Here is an 18028-nt window from a genome sequence, read left to right on the forward strand (position 1 = left end):
GAAGAGTATAAAATAACATTTACAATGCAAAATAAGGGTGGGAACATCAATAACAGTTGAAAATGAGTGGTAACAGGTGGAAACATCAATAATGGATATTAGGGAGAACATGAGATAGACAACTCACCGGAGGTCCAGGTTTCCCAACAAGGCCATATCTGCCAGGAGGACCTGGTTGTCCAGTGAACAGGCCTTCCGAGGCGTTGAAGGGGCTGGTGGGTCCTGGGGGGCCAGGTTGACCTGGAGGGCCAGGAGGACCCTAGGAGAAAATCATAAAATTATCACATCACTATAGTGGATTGGCCTCAACTATACAGTAGGTGATCAGAGGAAACAACACCACCTGTTGGATATGTGATGCCATAGCACATGTTTAACATTAACTTCTTGAAACTCCCCATCCCGGATCCGGGTTTGTGACTAAAGCCTCAGGCTCATTAGCATAACGCAACGTTAACGATTTCTGAAAATCGCAAATAAAATGAAAATAATGCGTCTGCTCTCAAGCTTAGCCTTTTCTTAACAACACTGTCATCTCAGATTTTCAAAATATGCTTTTGAACCATAGAAATTGACTAATTTGTGTAAGAGTATGCAAAGCTAGCATAGCATTTTGAGTAGCATTTAGCACACAACATTTTCACAAAAACCAGATAACCAAATAAATAAAATCATTTACCTTTGAAGAGCTTCTGATGTTTTCAATGAGGAGACTCTCAGTTACATACCAAATGCGCAGTTTTTCCTGAAAGCGTCTGTGTGTAGGAGAAATCGTTCCGTTTTCTACATTGCGTCTGGCTACCGAAACGAACCGAAAATTCAGTCACCTACAACGTAAAACTTTTTCCTGATTAACTACATAATATCGACCGAAACATGGCAAACGTTGTTTGGAATCAATCCTCAAGGTGTTTTTTCACATATCTCTTCATTGATATGCAGTTCGTGGAAGCTTGCTTTCCTCTCTGTATCCCATGGAAAAATACTGGCAGGTGACTTTTGCGCACCAATTTCGGCGCAGGACACCGGGCGGACACCTGGTAAATGTGGTCTCTTATGGTCAATCTTCCAATGATCTGCCTACAAATACGTCACAATGCTGCAGACACCTTGGGGAAACGACAGAAAGGGCAGGCTCATTCCTCTCGCATTCACAGCCATATAAGGAGACAATGGAAAACAGAGCCTCAAAAATCCTGATCATTTCCTGGATGCCATCTCATCTTGGTTTTGCCTGAAGCTCACGTTCTAGGGCACGCACAGAGAATATCTTGGTCGTTCTGGACACGTCAGAGTGTTTTCTTTCGAATGCTATCAATTATATGCATAGTCGAGCATCTTTTTGTGACAAAATATTTTGTTTAAAACGGGAACGTTTTTCATCCAAAAATGAAATAGCGCCCCCATAGATGTAAGAGGTTAAGAGATGAACACTTGTAGCCTCTTACTTCAAGCCTGATGTGTAGCAATGATTTTTGTAAATTAAATCTTGCGAGATCAGGCTGGCAGTATGTGGCTAAAATACTCCTCCTAGAGACATTTTATTAGAGAAAAACATAACAGATAAGCTGACAGCAGAATAAACGTTCTTACTCTGATCAATTCTGTATTGTCATGGTCTCCAAAACCAGAGCCGAGTGCATCCTCTCCATACTGCAATGCAACAGAAAACAGGCAGTTAAAGACGAATCCCCACTTGATCCCCAGTTCAACCCAATGTTTTCAGGATGTTACACTGCTACCCACTGGCACACTGTGTGATCTGAGGGGTCCGGGAGGTCCAGGGGGGCCTGGAGGCCCTGGTAGTCCTGCTCCTGGGTCCCCCTGCACAGAAGAGAACAAAGGGTATGACTAACTGCCTATCTCACACACATTGAATATACATTTTTCCTTCTAACATCTTTTATTACTGTACCTTGTCTCCTTTGACTCCAACCTCCCCTGCCAAACCTGGGAAACCTTGAGGTCCTCTCTGTCCCTGTGGGTATTGCCATAGATTCTGTCATTTCTTAAGACATACAGTATTTATGTATGACCATGACAGAACAGTACAAATTTGATACAAGACCAGATTTACTCACTGGATCTCCATCTTCACCCTTGCTTCCCTAAAAAAAATTGAACACTCCTTTGATTTATCTTTTCAGTCTTGTCAAGTGAAGATAATAGAAAACATAATCAAACATGTACTACGATCACAGAGTAATGGAAGATTATAATGACATAAAGCTCACCTGTTGTCCGTCCTTCCCTGGCACCCCAGGGGCCCCTGTTGGCCCTGAAGGCCCCAGAGGGCCTCTGGGTCCTGGCTGGCGGTGCCCAGACCTTCTACCCTCAGAGAGAGTGGGGGGGCCAGGGGGGCCACGGGGACCAGCAGGACCTATAGGCCCAGGCTCTCCTCGCTCTCCTTTCAGTCTGTGGCTAAGAGTTCCACCCTGATGATCAGCACAAAGAGGAGAATGTTGTATAAGAAGATGTATTAAATACTGAATCATTAATTAAGCATTTAAGGGACATCAGGTTTTGAGGCACGTAACATCAGAGCTATTACTTACATCCCCTGACATCTCTGGCTCCTCTGTCTGGTGGGGTCCTGAGAGAGGAACAAGAGACACCAATAGGATTAACCAATGAGGCTTCAATAATGTTAACCAGGTAGGGATATATGATGTACTCAACCAACGATATTAACCAGTGAACGACAGATAAGATTGATCAATGCAAAGAGAAAATCCAATAACAGTTGACATAGTCACCGGATGAGTTAAATCAAGAGCTCATCAGTTATTTCCCTGGACTGCCATAAGATGATAGGATAAGTGCATGGTGAACCTGCCTTCCCCACCTCTGACATGCATCTCCTGATGGGCCTCCTCTGTGGGGGTCAGGTGTCCTGAGTACTCATCTAGCTCCACCTCCGGAGACTCTGTGGGCGGGGCTCGCACAGGCACGCTCAGCATGTCCTCTGGCTGGAGGGAGAAAAACATTTACGAGGAAGAGAGAGAGATAAAGAGAATGCGAGAAAGAGAGTACACGAGAGAGAGAGAGGTAAGTAAATTTGTAAAACAATGTGCAACTTATTTTAAATATACAGGAAACATCTAGCGATCTAAAACATTTGGACGAGAATCAAGAAAAAATAATAAGAACAGACAGCTTACATCATATATTTATTTGTAGTAATTGGGGTCAGATTGTGGGTTGTTTAAGGGCAGAGTGACATGACATTCTGGGACAAGTACAGTGTGTTACAAGGCTAGTGGTGGGAGGATGAAAGCGAATGTAGCTTACACATAGCCAGAATCTGGAGCACCCCCGGAATGGAAGAGAAACAGACACTGTATCTGGGTTTGCTTCCTATTGACAAGGATGTGGTGGTTGGCCACATGTTCCTTATAAACAACCACTGCTACCAGTAGACATAACAGACACATCAAAGGCCAGTGCAAATACTTAATATGGGGGGAACATTAGTGTTAGGCCATAGACAAACACACTATCCAGGTTATACTTCCACACTCCCTTCCCACAGGGGGCAGCAGCTACCTTGTCCAAATGCTGAGCCTGGTTGATAAGCACACCAAGTGCTGCCAATTAAGGTGATCTTCAGTCAGAGGTTGCTGGGTTTGTTTGGTGGCCATGAGGTCTTTAGTTTGGTATGTTTCCTTTTTGTACATATTTATGTTTCGTCAACATCTGAACGAATTATAATCCGCTTGGACTGGCCCTGAACTCGGTAGGTTGCGGTGTCCTGGGCACATGCACTGCATGAAAATCAGAGATTCTGGGTGAAATCAGATCTGCTATATTCCTGTGAAATTTGAGGTGCACGGTCGCGGGTGGGAATTTCCTATGCATTCTTGCACACTCCCATGCATCCCTAAACATTTGCGTGATCCGGGAATAACTGGGATAATAAATTCCTGGACATTTTCAGACTGTGCATGTCAGGTAAATGTTCGACAGCTGTAGGTGTGTGACTCCCTATTTTGTCATGTGGTGGAAGAGAAGCCAACTATGTCTGCATATTTATCCTGTTTTCAGGTTTGTAACATTTTATAAACATGGTTTATTTTTCAAAATCTAGAGATCGTTATAAATTGTGTTGTCTGTTCATTTTGATGTATAATTTAAGTGTTTTTGACTGAGTGAAAAATGAGTGAGCTACAGTAACTACTTTTCCGAGTCTATGTAACCAGCTTATCAGGGTCCATTTCAGTGTGCTTCATTTTATACCTAGAGGATCCGTTATGTCCAGGAGTGATAAGTATATATTTAGTCTATATCTGTTGTGGTCTAGTACTGTCTTTTTGCTAGCTACGGCCATCTATTTTAAGTGCTGCCTGTCTTCCCAGTAGGCTATTTGGTGTGTGAACTCCTGACTGCTCATCATTTGCAAATAGTTCAATCAATGGGCAGGGTGATTTGTTTTGGTCATCAATGGCTGTATTGGAAGGGGAGTGGTTTCACCTCTCCTAGGCAATCAGCAATGAGTAAATGGAGGTGTGCTCCTCACCTCTGCTAGGCAATTAGTGTTAAGAGGATGGCTCCACAACACTCTCATTTTAGTATCTTAATTATTTACAGATCTAATAGTTTTTTTGATAGCTTTGTCCACAATGTGTTTTCTATACCTGTTCACACCTCTCCCTGTAGGCTTTGCAGATGCTCCCCACCCCTTGTCTGCAACCCTTTAAATGTACTGTACCCTGCGCACAACCCATGTGGAATTCTGGGTCTTTGGCAGTGTTTGGATCTGCGGTCAAAATGGCGAGTTCATCTCAGCTTATGCTGCCCTTCAGTCCCTTGACTTTTTGGCCCTGGAGGAGACATAGATCACTCCAGAGAGAGCAGCTGGAGTAGCAGTGTTTTCTTCATCTGACTGTTTTCTCTCATAGTCCGAGAGCATCTGGTCTTCTACCCTCAACACTATAGCCCTACAGTAACCACAATGTATGCTCGCCCTGGGCGACGCTGGATGACTCTCAGTACTGTATCTGATTTATTTTGTTTACCCTTGAATTTTGAATAGGCTCGTTCATATTTCCTTAATCTGGTGCTTACCTGTTTACACAAATGTAAGCACCACAATTGTAATGTAAAGATGAATGAAAGTAAAATAAATATAAAAATCAAGCAGAGTACTGGCAAGATTCCTTCACAGTGGTTGCTTTAGTTTCAGGCCCTGCTTAGCCTAAATGCAGAGACTATTCTTCTCTCTGCTGAAATAAACGATTGTCCTTCAAGATGTGATTTAAGTGGATTTGTGTTTTATTCAAGGAACTGCGATGTAGGGAACACCTTGGTAGTGGTACTTACCTTTTTAGGGAAAAAAAGTGTAGGAACCCTGAGGTGTGGTGATAATACATTCACTAATTCAATAATTGTGTTTCTAATATTCCAGTGGCATACAGCCACTACTGATTTAGCATTCATTGCGGCGAATAAGCACAGCCTTAAACAAGTACACGGTTATTTACTGATACTTATGGATGAGACTTGGGCGGAGATGTATTGCAACTGGCGTTAAACGTGCATTGGAATTTCAAGATGTGTGTGGCCGTTTTAGGGGATTTACTGAACCGTTTCCGATATATGCACGCCCTCACACATGGAGTCCGTTATCGGCAATATACTGGATGTGTGCAGGGCCGTAAACGTGCCTTTCCATGCAGTGATGTGCATTCAACACAGTCCTCAAATGCTGATACCCCAAATAAATGCACACATTCATTTAGGTTACAGACATGTAACAAGGCTTAGGACTCTTAGACTTAGCGAGTGCAACAATGTTAGCAGGCTAGTAACTGGGGAGAGAGGAACTGAATCCCTCTACTGGAATATATGCCCCAAGTGTTCACTATTACGTACTTGTGTTTTGTACCAGTACAAATTGAAACTGATAAAACAGACAGATGCTCCACTGCATGTCAGTGTTGCTCAGTCAGCGACGTTCCTTGTCCAAGCCAATCTTAGTTGAGCGGGTGGATGTTCTTTCTCTCACCTCTGCTCAACCAGTGTCCGTTGACAGACTCTCACTGTGCAATCTCTCTCACCCCATGCTCACCCTTGCTGTTTCCTTTCTTCGTTTCATGTCATTCGTTTCGGCCCCACTCCCATCCCCAGAAGCCTGAAATACAGAAGACATCACCACCCATCTAAACACGATATTGACACCAGTGACCTAGAAGTAGAATTTCCCTAACTAACCACTAGAGAGAACTCTTAATTCACATAATTTAGGCGAAGAAAGGCAAGAGTAGTGGCAGCTATGGATGTGCGTGAGAGCCAGTTAAAGTGAAAATCAACTAGTATTCCCTATTTTGAACACTAGAGGGAGCCATCTTTATGCAAAGTCAAGCCATGGATAAAAGTCCTGCCAGCCAAACACTCAAGAATGTCAGGAGCTCAAGGCTATGGATGCATACATATCAATAGAACTGAATGTGTATTGTCAGGTTGTGGTGTGTAAACACTCACATAGAGATCATCTTCCTCACACTGCTCCTCTGCAGCCCTGGGGTCTGATTTGATCACCAGCTGCTGGATAGAGCCCTGTACAGAAGGAGAGAAAGAGATATGTGATGTATGACAATGAGTTATTGTGCTGATATAGCTAACTTAGAGAGAGATTCTGATCTGGGATCAGTGGGATGTAAAATACTTGCCCCACAGTCAGTCTGTATGGAACACAGCAACCTACGACATTTACTGCTGTAAAATCACAAGACACAATATTGCATAGAGAGACAAAGACCGCCAGAACACAAGACCAAAGAGAGAGAGTGAAACGAATCAAGGCTGCATTAGAACAAACCTCGTAGCTTTATTGTCCTGGCTGGTTTTGATGGGCCAGAGCTATCTCTTCACACAGAGTTTTACCCAGCATGACAGACCACAGTGTTCTTTTGGCTCTGTGGGACCCCCTTATTCTACCGCCTTCTCTACCCCCTCCTCTCCCTCTCTCTCTCCCCTCTCACCCCTCCCTGGCCCCTCTGCACTGACTGACTGTGGTTTACCCCTCTTGGCCCTCTCAGGCCCCTCGCCAGTCCATCACCAAATTGCCTCACAACAACAAAAGGTAAAGCTGCCCACTTTGCTGCTGTCACCATGGAAACCACTTTCCAAAACACACACCAGAACTCTCAAGGCACAGCAGCATACTAATAAAACATGTTGCTGGATGGTTCATTTAGGGGCATGGAGAAAGTCCCATTCACTTCATCATAGAGTTATTAGTCATATCATGTACAGGGTACAAACGGTATACACCGCCCAAAAAGAAATGCTCACTTGCAGGTTCCTTTTCAACAAAGCAACAACAATAAGAAATAATAAAAGAGAAGAATACGAACATAAAGTAAATAGCTCAGTGTTTGACCTAATAGAAGCGGGCTTTAGGGGAAATTTTGCTCTTGCTCTGACACCCAACAAACAACATTATTAATAGGAATATTTTCATTGGTTATATTGAACTAGCTGAATAGTTCTCTCTTTCTAGATATAACATATTTCAATGGTCTCACTAACTACACTAGATGACAGTCAATGTTTGATAGCTGGGAGATATTGTTTTGACTAGACCAGACACGACTATCACCCCCTTAATTCCTCCGTTTCTCTTTTCAGAGAAGCAAAAAAACTGGAACAGACATCACAGGACACATCAATGTGAGGAGCAGAGCTGACCACGGGTCTGTTTATTAAACAAAGTTGATCTCTCCCTTCCTCTCTGAGAAACTGCCAGGACCTCCCATCAGGACACAGACTATCAATGGCTGTCAAATGTCAGGATGTTTGGACCGGAGTTATACAACCTTATATGAGCTGATTCGGAGAAACTGTGATCAAGTGACTATAATCAATGACCGAGCACATTCATTCATGAATCATTGTATATGATACACCTAAACATTCTTGTTGAAATCCGATATTGTATGCTAGACAAGTTGTGCACAGCGAATGGGAAGATGTCCCAGCTGTGGAGCTTTTAGTGCAGCAGTTAAGACTAATTCAACACAGATGACCATTGAGTCTTTTATCATGTTAATTGAGTAATGTTCACGCTAACACAGACTGGGCAAACAGAGTAGGACTCACAATCCACACAGTCCAAGTCATTTGTGCAAAGACAGACAGAGAGAGAGAGAGAGAGCAAGAGAGCCCAACCCACCAAAACCCAGCACACAAACTCAGTGACATGGTACTGTAAAATGATCAGAAGCAACCACCGACTTACCACAAACCTCTCCAGGCCAGTCCCTCCAGCGTTGCCCACAAAGATGCCTGAGCTGGGCTCAAAGCTGAGCTGGCGGCTGCTCCTGTGGAAGGTCTCTGCTTGGAAGTCATCACAGTCCATATAGAGGCCCACTTCCTGGTCCTCCACTGACAGAGTGAATATTGTCCACTTTTTGGTCATATCAGGCACCTTGAAAGACACTACCTGCTGGTTGTGTGAGGACTCCTGGCCCCCCTCGGTGTAGTACAGCTGAATCCTCTGAGTCTGATCCTCCACGGCTGTCAGTGCCAGCCCCAGCTGCACCACCCTCTGCTGGGCATCAGTGATGGCGAACAGCACCCCTCCCTGGTTGCTGCTGGGCCTGATGGTGACGATGATGGCAAAGTCCCTGAAGAAAGGGTCGGGCATGAAGGTCTTGGTGAGGCGTCCGATGTTGGCGCCGGGACCGAAGTTGTAGGCCGGCCGGAAGCCCTCATAGCCGGTGATATACGAGACAGAGGGAGGGAGTGGCACTCCGATCAACTCAGTCAGGTCTAGGTGGCCTGTAGAACCATGCTCTGTAAGTAGGAGGAAACGCAACAGAATCTTGAAATCAAAACACAATGAACAGAATCACGTGTATGAGCCTAAAGCTGTATAGAAAACACTGTGGAAGTTAGCCTAGCAGTTAAGAGCATTGGGACAGTAACCGAATGGTCGCTGGTTCGCGTTGTGCCAGTGACCGAAAGGTCTCTGGTTCAAGTCTCCGAGCCGACTGAAAAATCTGTTGATGGGTCGTTGAGCAAGGCACTTAACACTAATTTCTCCTGTAAGTCACTCAAAATAAGAGCGTCTGCTAAATGACTAACATGTAAATATAATAGATGGCTCAGTATTACTATAGATATCAGTACCATTTCCATTATCAGCATAACTCAAAATCACAATAACATCCAATGCTCTCATCAAGGTGTGTCACCATACTGTACGTCATCAGGTTACGTAACTTCACCACTGCAGTCAGAACCTCAGTCACTGGAACCTTTATGGAACTCCTCCTCCAGTGTCAATTAGCAGACAATATCATACACGTATGTATGTGCTGTCACCTGACCGTGATCAGTCCCTGGGCATCATCACAATCACTATTGCATGGTTGTATGCACTGAACACAAAAGTAGGCTTTTCCAGACACAGATTAAGCCTAGTCCTGGGCTAAAAAGCACTTCCAATGGAAATTCTAAATTGAACATGTTTTTTACACCTCGATCATGTGTAGTACAGACTATAGAATGTTGTAGAATGCCATAGTAAATACTACAGTATTAGCCACAAAAAAAACTTGAGTAAATACTACAGTAATGTCTGCAAAAATACTACAGTCCACAAAAACACAACCTTTTAAACTATAGTAAATACTACAGTATTTAATTTGTATTCCCCTCCCCCATATCACAATTTGTGCCACCCATAAGTGTGAAACCTACATGCCAAGTATATACCACATATTGTGTTCCCTACCTACTTACAGGTTATGGGAAATGTGTTCTTTTAGTATTTCTCCTGTAGGTTTCGTGAAGGAGAAAGCCTCCACTTCTATGTCAAAGATAATAAAATACTACAGAAAATACTACATTCTGCAAAAACACTACAGTAAATACTACAGTGTAGTATAGTCCGCAAAACACTACAGTAAATACTACAGAATACTTCAATCCACAAAAACACTAATTACAATAGTAATTACTATACCATGCCCATTCCCCTTACTCATAACACAATTTGAGCCACCCATCAGTGAGAAACCTATATGCCAAGTATAGACCATATTATAATAATATATATTATATTGTGTTCCCTACAGGTTATAGAAAAGAGCCGAAGTGCTGAACCATCTGATCAGATCCCAGTTCTACCTACCTACTTACCTACCTACAGGTTATGGCAAATGTGCTCTTTCAGTATTTCTCCAGTGGGTGTCCTGAAGGAGAAAGCCTCCACTTCTATGTGATAATAAAACAAAAACACTACAGTAAATACTACAGTATAGTACAGTCTGAAGAAATACTACAGTATACTTCAAACTATATACTGTAGTTCTTTTACTGCAGTATTTTAACTGAAGTTAACTGTAAACACTACAGTATACTACAGTAAATACTACAGAATAAACTGTAGTGTTTTTGCAAACTTTAGTCTGCAAAAACACTAAATTCTGCAAAAACCCTACAGTGAATCCTATACTAATTTGTAATGTGGGTAGTACAGGTCTAGGCTTAAACTGTGTCCTGGAAACCATACCAAAGAGTGCAAGCACAGTATAGGAATAATATCTCATTCTACCATAACCGATGTGGCCAGGGTCTCCCAAATCCATCTATCCTCATCACTGAGACTAACGACCCCTTAAAGAGTCAAAAGTTCACCTATGGCTCATTGCACTCATTTTTAACCCCCCTGTCCAGACCATTATGCTCCCCAACATAACCTACAGACACTTGCCGTAAAGCCTTCAATTGGGGTTGAGGGGCCTATCATCGTGGCGTATAGAAAGAGGGCTTAGCAGAGAAAGATACCAGTCGATCACATTCTCTCCATTCTCCCCCACATGCTGTTCATCTCCCTTGGCGAACATTATGGCCCCAACATTCCACCGTGGTAACCTCTTGGCCATTGGTTTCACCTCAGTCTGGTCAAGTATTAACCCTCATCTACACATCAGTGGGCCTCTCTGCCCACAGACTAGACATGGTCTCTGATTGGGTCTGTAATTCCTCAAATTAGCAAAGTGGGAAAAGACACGCCAATTAGGGAGGAGGGTGACAGTGTTTGAACATCCTCCGCTCGGAACAAATGCCTCCCACAACATGCAGCCTCACACAACCCAGACTGCCACAACCAAGCCAATCTATTAGTGGGATCAGAGAAAGATCGATCAGAAGTTCACGTAAAATAGTTTGGTAGGAATATATCCAGACATACATCTGACGTCAGCAAATAAGGACCCTGCCTGTTTTAGCATATCGACACAGTAATGCAAATAACGTACGGGTGAATGGTGTGAACTGTCTAAAGTTCTGTACATAAGTTGTCATACTGAGTGGATGTCTGGGAGAGTGAGTTACTGTCGATGGCCGGCTATAATCAAAGCTGGATCGACAGACCGACATCCTCCTTGGACAGGCACATTGTGGAGAGAAGCTGTCAGAGTGTAACACCTACAGTACAGCTCAGACAGAGGAATAGACAGGAGAGCCCTCATGAAACTCATGGTTTACTACAAAAGTTAACAACACATTTTATTCTGAGAGAGCTTGCAGAATGTGGACACAACTTTGTTCTCTTTGTCCAGTGATTTTCTTGGAGTCTATGTACTGAATTATTCTAGTCAGGCAACACTATAACTGGTGCACCATTCATTTCAATTCTGAAAAAGTTGTATTGCTCCTCTCATCTCCAGCCTCTTGATATCAATCCTCCCTCCCATACCTCAGCCATCCGTCCGTCCTCCATTCCCCACTCTCTCTCACCCAACAATCCAGCCCAGCAGGGCTCTGAAACAATTCTCACACTCCTCAGACCCTAATTTCCTCAGGTTCCAGGAAGGCTATTGGCCCTAATCCTATTATTTTAATATCATGTGATAGGGATTTAATTTGGAAACCAAGGAGCTAGCAGGAAACCTGCTCCCCTCAACAATGCACAACCTCAATTAGACAAGTTAAAAATGCTTAGCCACGCTCAGTAATCTTGAGCAGGCTGTGAGGGAACTCACTTCCGAATCCCTGTCATGATCCCACTACAAGTATCAGCTTGAGACTACTTTAACAAAAAATAATGGACCACCATGAGTCTACAGCTCCACAGCTGCCACATTGTCAGGGTCTTTAGATTCTTTCAGGGGAAGTTTTTAAAGCATTATGCTAAGTCGATGACTGAGACCTCACAGAGCATTGGTTCTATTTCATTGAACGTTCAAGCCAAGTGTAGAAACCAGTCGCAGAAGTGTTTGTTCTTTAAACACAACATAAAATACTACTTTTTTGGACAGAATCCCAAACGGAAATTAACCTGAAACTACTTCACCCAGCACACTCCAGGTGTTCCTCGACTCCTGCACAGCACAGAATAACTCACCACGACTCTTCCACATTTTCAGAGGTATTTTCTTAGCCTTGGGCTTGATCTCTGTTGTTCCAGCATCTGCGGGCTCATGTGTGCTCTGTAGAGGTGTACTCTGAACAGGTGCAGTAGTGTACACCTCTGTCTGGGTCCCCACCTGGCCCACCTCTGTCCCTTCCATTGTCCAAAATACCTTGGTGGTGGTGAGGACCTCGGTGGTGGGGGGCTCTGTGGTCATCTCCTGTGCGTTCCCCCAGAGCACACTCCACCATTGGCCATGAACAGGAGCCATGAGCAGCAGCAGACTGCACAGACGCAGGACAGTCATCCTGTCTTGATGCTCCAACTACCGACTAAAAACTTAAGATGTATGTTCTCCAGTATGTTCACAGATCAGCTCTCATGCTCCACTCTCTTCCCTGCTTCTATCTGCTCTCTCTCTCTCTCTCTTCCCTGCTTCTCTCTCTCTCTTCCCTGCTTCTATCTGCTCTCTCTCTCGCCTGCTTCTAACTGTGCGCTCTCTCTCTCTGTTCTGCTCTGCTCTGTGATTAGCGGTGACCCCTGCTCCAGACCCCCTCAGCACCACGCAGACTTATTATTTCACAGGCAGCACAGCAAGAGCAGCAGCTCTACACCACGTCTGGCTCACTTCACTCTGGCTCCCATCACAGTGGGTGGGTGTGTTAAGAGGATGTAAGTGCCAGCTGTAAGCCACAGCCCCCTTCAGTAATGCCATCCCCGTCTGTATCCCATTACCATCATCCCTAGTACAGCTTAAATGTAGGAGCTGGCCATCAACAGTTGTTGCTTACTAAACAAACAGTTTTCAGTAAAAAAATATATAAAAAACATAAGGGCACCGTGACATTAACTCTTGTGTTTTTGATCCTGTAGTGTGTTCTCCATTTTCTTTAAAAAAAAGTAAGCCAACAAGTTTTCAGCACCTTTATTTCCATGACTGATCAAAATGATTTTTTATTATGGCTCGCTTATGTGTTTCTGCAGCAGACCTAATGTGAGCAACATGTTTGGAGCATCAAATAGCAATATCATCGCAGTATCGAATCACAATACATATAGAATCGTGAGAATCGCAATATATATATCGTATCGGGACCTAAATATTGTGATAATATCGTAATATCGTATCGTGAAGTCCCTGGCAATTCCCAGCCCTGAAGGTCATGGTAAGCACTGCACACGTTTCATTCCACCCGGGACAAGAGTTAGGACTACAAGACCTCAGAAGAACGCTGTAAAAAAGGGCACCACAAAGGAACACAATTAAATGTAACACTAATGACTTGTACATTTGACATATTACCCACCCTTAGTCAGTTGCATTCATGTCCATGAAAAAGCTGAATAGAACTATAGGTGTAACAATACAGGAAGTTGGGGTGCTGCAGCATCCCCTTGAAAAATGGAATGCGTTGAATCGCGTGGCCTTATTGTCGCTTTCTTTTGCAAAATTACTAAGAATTAACAAACGTGTTTTCTAAAATTCCTTGTAGGTTGTCGAATTTATTTTCCAATGATTGCACTTTATCTAGTAGAACAGAAGGCAGTGGAGGTTTATTCGATCACCTACAAATTCTCAGAAGCCAGCCTGACCACCCTCTTTTTCTCCAGCATCTCTTCACGCAAATGACAGGGATTTGGGCCTGTTCCAGGGAAAGCAGTATGTCCTTTACGTCAGGTTTGTCAGACTAGTTAAATTAAATGAAAGCTTCTGCCAGTTCGTGGTGAGTTATCACTGTTCTGATGTCCGGAAGTTATTTTCGGTCATAAGAGACGGTAGCAGCAACATTATGTACAAAATACGTAAAAGAATAAGTTGCAATAACGCAAAAAAAAAATTAACAACAGAACAGTTGGTTAGGAGCACGTAAAACATCAGGCATCTTCTCCGGCACCATGATACACATTGCCCCACATTCCCTCTGGAGCTACAGCGCATTGAATTCCTAAATAGGCTATTTTTGTACAATAAAATAAAAAAATAAAAATACCATATAAGTTGGAAACTACTTTTTTCTACTGGCACTGAGATATGGCCAGTCCCATATGGACAACTACACAATGTTTTTTTTTATTACATTTTTTTTTAGGACAGGCTATTGAATTTATCTCTCAGGGAGGCCATAATGAAATATTGTGAAGATTTTGATTAGAGACTTAATTTCTTGCACATACCAATTTCTTATTATTTTTTTTTTTTACATAGCATGGATCACTTAAATGCTTAATAAAAATGTAGGGGGGGGGGGGCTTTCTAAAATAATTAAGAACTCCTCTTCTCTCAGCAGGAGAAGCCACCTCACTGGGAGCTCAAATCTCTCTCAATTAACTCAAAAGGGCATTGGATAGCATGAATGAAGGGACGATATTCCTCCTGAGGTCTATTTAAAATGTTGGAATCTATTAGGTCCACAATTGCTCGAAATTATTAACACAGTCATTCACAAAGGTTCATTTGGGAGAGATGTGAATACAGTACTAATGTAACTTTCATTTAAAAAAAGGTAAGGATGACAACCAGTGTTCTGACTATCGCCTCCATCTTTGATAAACACAGATATGAAACTGTTTTCCAAAATGTTGTTGTCCCGTCTCGAGACTTACCCAAATTGGTCCACACAGACCAAAGCGGGTTTGTTTAAAAAAATGTATCCTCGTAGATGATTCATCAGAAACAACAGCTCCTTGGGCTGTATTATTTCTCAACGCAAAAAAATATTTTGGTCTGTCTTGGAACATATGGGAATTGGCTCCAATACTATGATTAAAATACTCTATGTCAATCTCTCAGCCATAGTTATAACAGACAATATCTGCTCCGTTTAGAATCACTAGAAGCAGCAGACAAGGCAATCCAATTTCGCCTTTGCTATTTTTATTATCCATGGAACCCCTGGCACACGCAATTTTTCAAATCGAAGGAATAACACCAATTTACCTAGAATCTACTAATTACTTCATCTCATTATACACAGATGATACTTTACTTTATCGAGACAGCATATCTCAATCACTCCCAAACACATTGAAAATCAAAGATAAATGTAGCTTAATCTCAAGTTATAAAACATACAGTATCTAACCAAATCAAGACTTCTGCATCTCAAGGCCCCGATGGAGCTCCATCTCTACTTATGGAATACCAATTGTTACCGATTTTAAATATATCGGAGTAGATATTTCCTTTTTTAGATAAAACCATCACCAGAAACTTTAGCAGAATGCTTAAATCAATTAAATCCGACCTCGATGGAATAATATCCTAGTTGCTTAAACCGGCAGAATATCTATTGTCAATATACGTACAGTGCATTTGGAAAGTATTCTGCCCCCTTCCCTTTTTCCACATTTTGTTATGTTACAGCCTCATTCAAAAATGTATTAAATAAATTATTTACTTCATCAATCTTAACATAATACCCCATAACGATAACGCAACGTTAACGATTTCTGAAAATCGCAAATAAAATGAAAATAATGCGTCTGCTCTCAAGCTTAGCCTTTTCTTAACAACACTGTCATCTCAGATTTTCAAAATATGCTTTTGAACCATAGAAATTGACTAATTTGTGTAAGAGTATGCAAAGCTAGCATAGCATTTTGAGTAGCATTTAGCACGCAACATTTTCACAAAAACCAGATAACCAAATAAATAAAATCATTTACCTTTGAAGAGCTTCTGATGTTTTCAATGAGGAGACTCTCAGTTACATACCAAATGCGCAGTTTTTCCTGAAAGCGTCTGTGTGTAGGAGAAATCGTTCCGTTTTCTACATTGCATCTGGCTACCGAAACGAACCGAAAATTCAGTCACCTACAACGTAAAACTTTTTCCGAATTAACTACATAATATCGACCGAAACATGGCAAACGTTGTTTGTAATCAATCCTCAAGGTGTTTTTTCACATGTCTCTTCATTGATATATCGTTCGTGGAAGCTTGCTTTCCTCTCTGAATCGCATGGAAAAATACTGGCAGCTGACTTTTGCGCACCAATTTCGGCGCAGGACACCGGGCGGACACCTGGTAAATGTGGTCTCTTATGGTCAATCTTCCAATGATCTGCCTACAAATACGTCACAATGCTGCAGACACCTTGGGGAAACGACAGAAAGGGTTGACTCACTCCTCTTGCATTCACAGCCATATAAGGAGACAATGGAAAACAGAGCCTCAAAAATCCTGCTCATTTCCTGGATGCCGTCTCATCTTGGTTTTGCCTGAAGCTCACGTTCTAGGGCACGCACAGAAAATATCTTGGTAGTTCTGGACACGTCAGAGTGTTTTCTTTCGAAAGCTACCAATTATATGCATAGTCGAGCATCTTTTTGTGACAAAATATTGCGCTTAAAACGGGCACGTTTTTTTATCCAATAATGAAATAGCGCCCCCATAGATGTAAGAGGATAAGCATTCAGACCCTTTGCTATGAGACTCAAAATTGAGCTCAGGTACATCCGGTTTCCATTTATCATTCTTGAGATGTTTCTACAAATTGATTAGAGTACTGTGGTAAAGTCAATTGATTGGATGTGATTTGGAAAGGCACACACCTGTCTACATAAGGTACCACAGTTGACCGTGCATGTCAGAGACAACACCAAGCCATGATGTCAAAGTAATTGTCCGTAGAGCTCAGAGACAGGATTGTGTCAAGTCACAGATCTGGGGAAGGGTACCAAAACATTTTAGCAGCATTGAAGGTCCCCAAGAACACAATGGCCTCCATCATTCTTAAATGGAAGACATTTGGAACCACCAAGACTCTTCCGAGTGCTGGCCACCCGGCCAAAGAGTTCCTCTTGCCCAGCTCCAGAGTTCCTCTGTGGAGATGGGAGAACCTTCCAGAAGGACAACCATCTCTGAAGCCCTCCACCAATCAGGCCTTTATGGCAGAGTGGCTAGACAGAAGCCACTCCTCAGTAAAAGACAGCCCGCTTGGAGTTTGCCAAAAGGCACTTAAATGACTCTCAGACCATGAGAAACAAGATTCTTGGCTTGAATGCCAAGCGTCACGTCTGGAGGAAACCTTGCACCATCCCTATGGTGAAGCAGGGTCGTGGCAGCATCAAGCTGTGGGGATGTTTTCCAGTGGTAGGGACTGGGAGACTAGTCAGGATCGAGGGAAAGATGAATGGAGCAAAGTACAGAGAGATTATTGATGAAAACCTGCTCCAGAGCTCAGAACCCCAGACTGGGGCAAAGGTTCACCTTCCAACAGGACAACTACCCTAAGCACACAGTCAAACAATGCAGGAGTGGCTTCGGGATTTGGGTTCTTGAGTGGCCCAGCCAGAGCCTGGACATGAACCCGATCGAACATCTCTGGAGAGACCTGAAAATAGCTGTGTAGCGACGCTCACTATTCAGTGTGACAGTGCTTGGGAGGATCTGCAGAGAAGTATGGGAGTATTCCCAAAATACAGGTGCGCTAAGCGTGTAGCTTCATACCCAAGAAGACTCAAGGCTGTAGTTGCTGCCAAAGGTGCTTCAACAAAGTACTGAAAACTTATGTAAATGTAATATTTCAGTTTTTTGTTGTACATTTTCAAAAATGTCTAAAAACCTATTTTTGCCTTGCAATTGTGGGGTATTGTGTGTAGATTGAAGAACAAACAACAATTTAATCCATTTTAGAATAAGGCTGTGACGTAGTCAAGGGGTCT

General features: G+C 42.8%; 1 protein-coding gene across 3 annotated transcripts in view; it reads right to left on the reverse strand.

Moving 5' to 3' along the window:
- Positions 1-12993, reverse strand: part of LOC135558758 (collagen alpha-1(XVIII) chain-like) — a 38573-nt gene extending 25580 nt beyond the window's left edge. For all 3 annotated transcript variants that reach the window (XM_064992853.1, XM_064992852.1, XM_064992851.1), the window contains exons 1-12: positions 12356-12993; positions 8240-8796; positions 6481-6555; positions 6068-6130; positions 2846-2969; positions 2556-2593; positions 2235-2435; positions 2082-2108; positions 1916-1978; positions 1747-1824; positions 1594-1653; positions 128-259 (exon numbers count right to left, since the gene is read on the reverse strand). In XM_064992853.1, coding sequence (XP_064848925.1) covers positions 128-259; positions 1594-1653; positions 1747-1824; positions 1916-1978; positions 2082-2108; positions 2235-2435; positions 2556-2593; positions 2846-2969; positions 6068-6130; positions 6481-6555; positions 8240-8796; positions 12356-12668 — 1731 coding nt within the window. In that variant the 5' untranslated portion in view covers positions 12669-12993. The remainder of the gene's footprint in view (positions 1-127; positions 260-1593; positions 1654-1746; positions 1825-1915; positions 1979-2081; positions 2109-2234; positions 2436-2555; positions 2594-2845; positions 2970-6067; positions 6131-6480; positions 6556-8239; positions 8797-12355) is intronic.
- Positions 12994-18028: the final 5035 nt, after the last annotated feature.

Source organism: Oncorhynchus masou, chromosome 17 (assembly GCF_036934945.1).
Source record: "Oncorhynchus masou masou isolate Uvic2021 chromosome 17, UVic_Omas_1.1, whole genome shotgun sequence".
In the NCBI taxonomy this organism is placed as follows: Eukaryota; Metazoa; Chordata; class Actinopteri; order Salmoniformes; family Salmonidae; genus Oncorhynchus; species Oncorhynchus masou.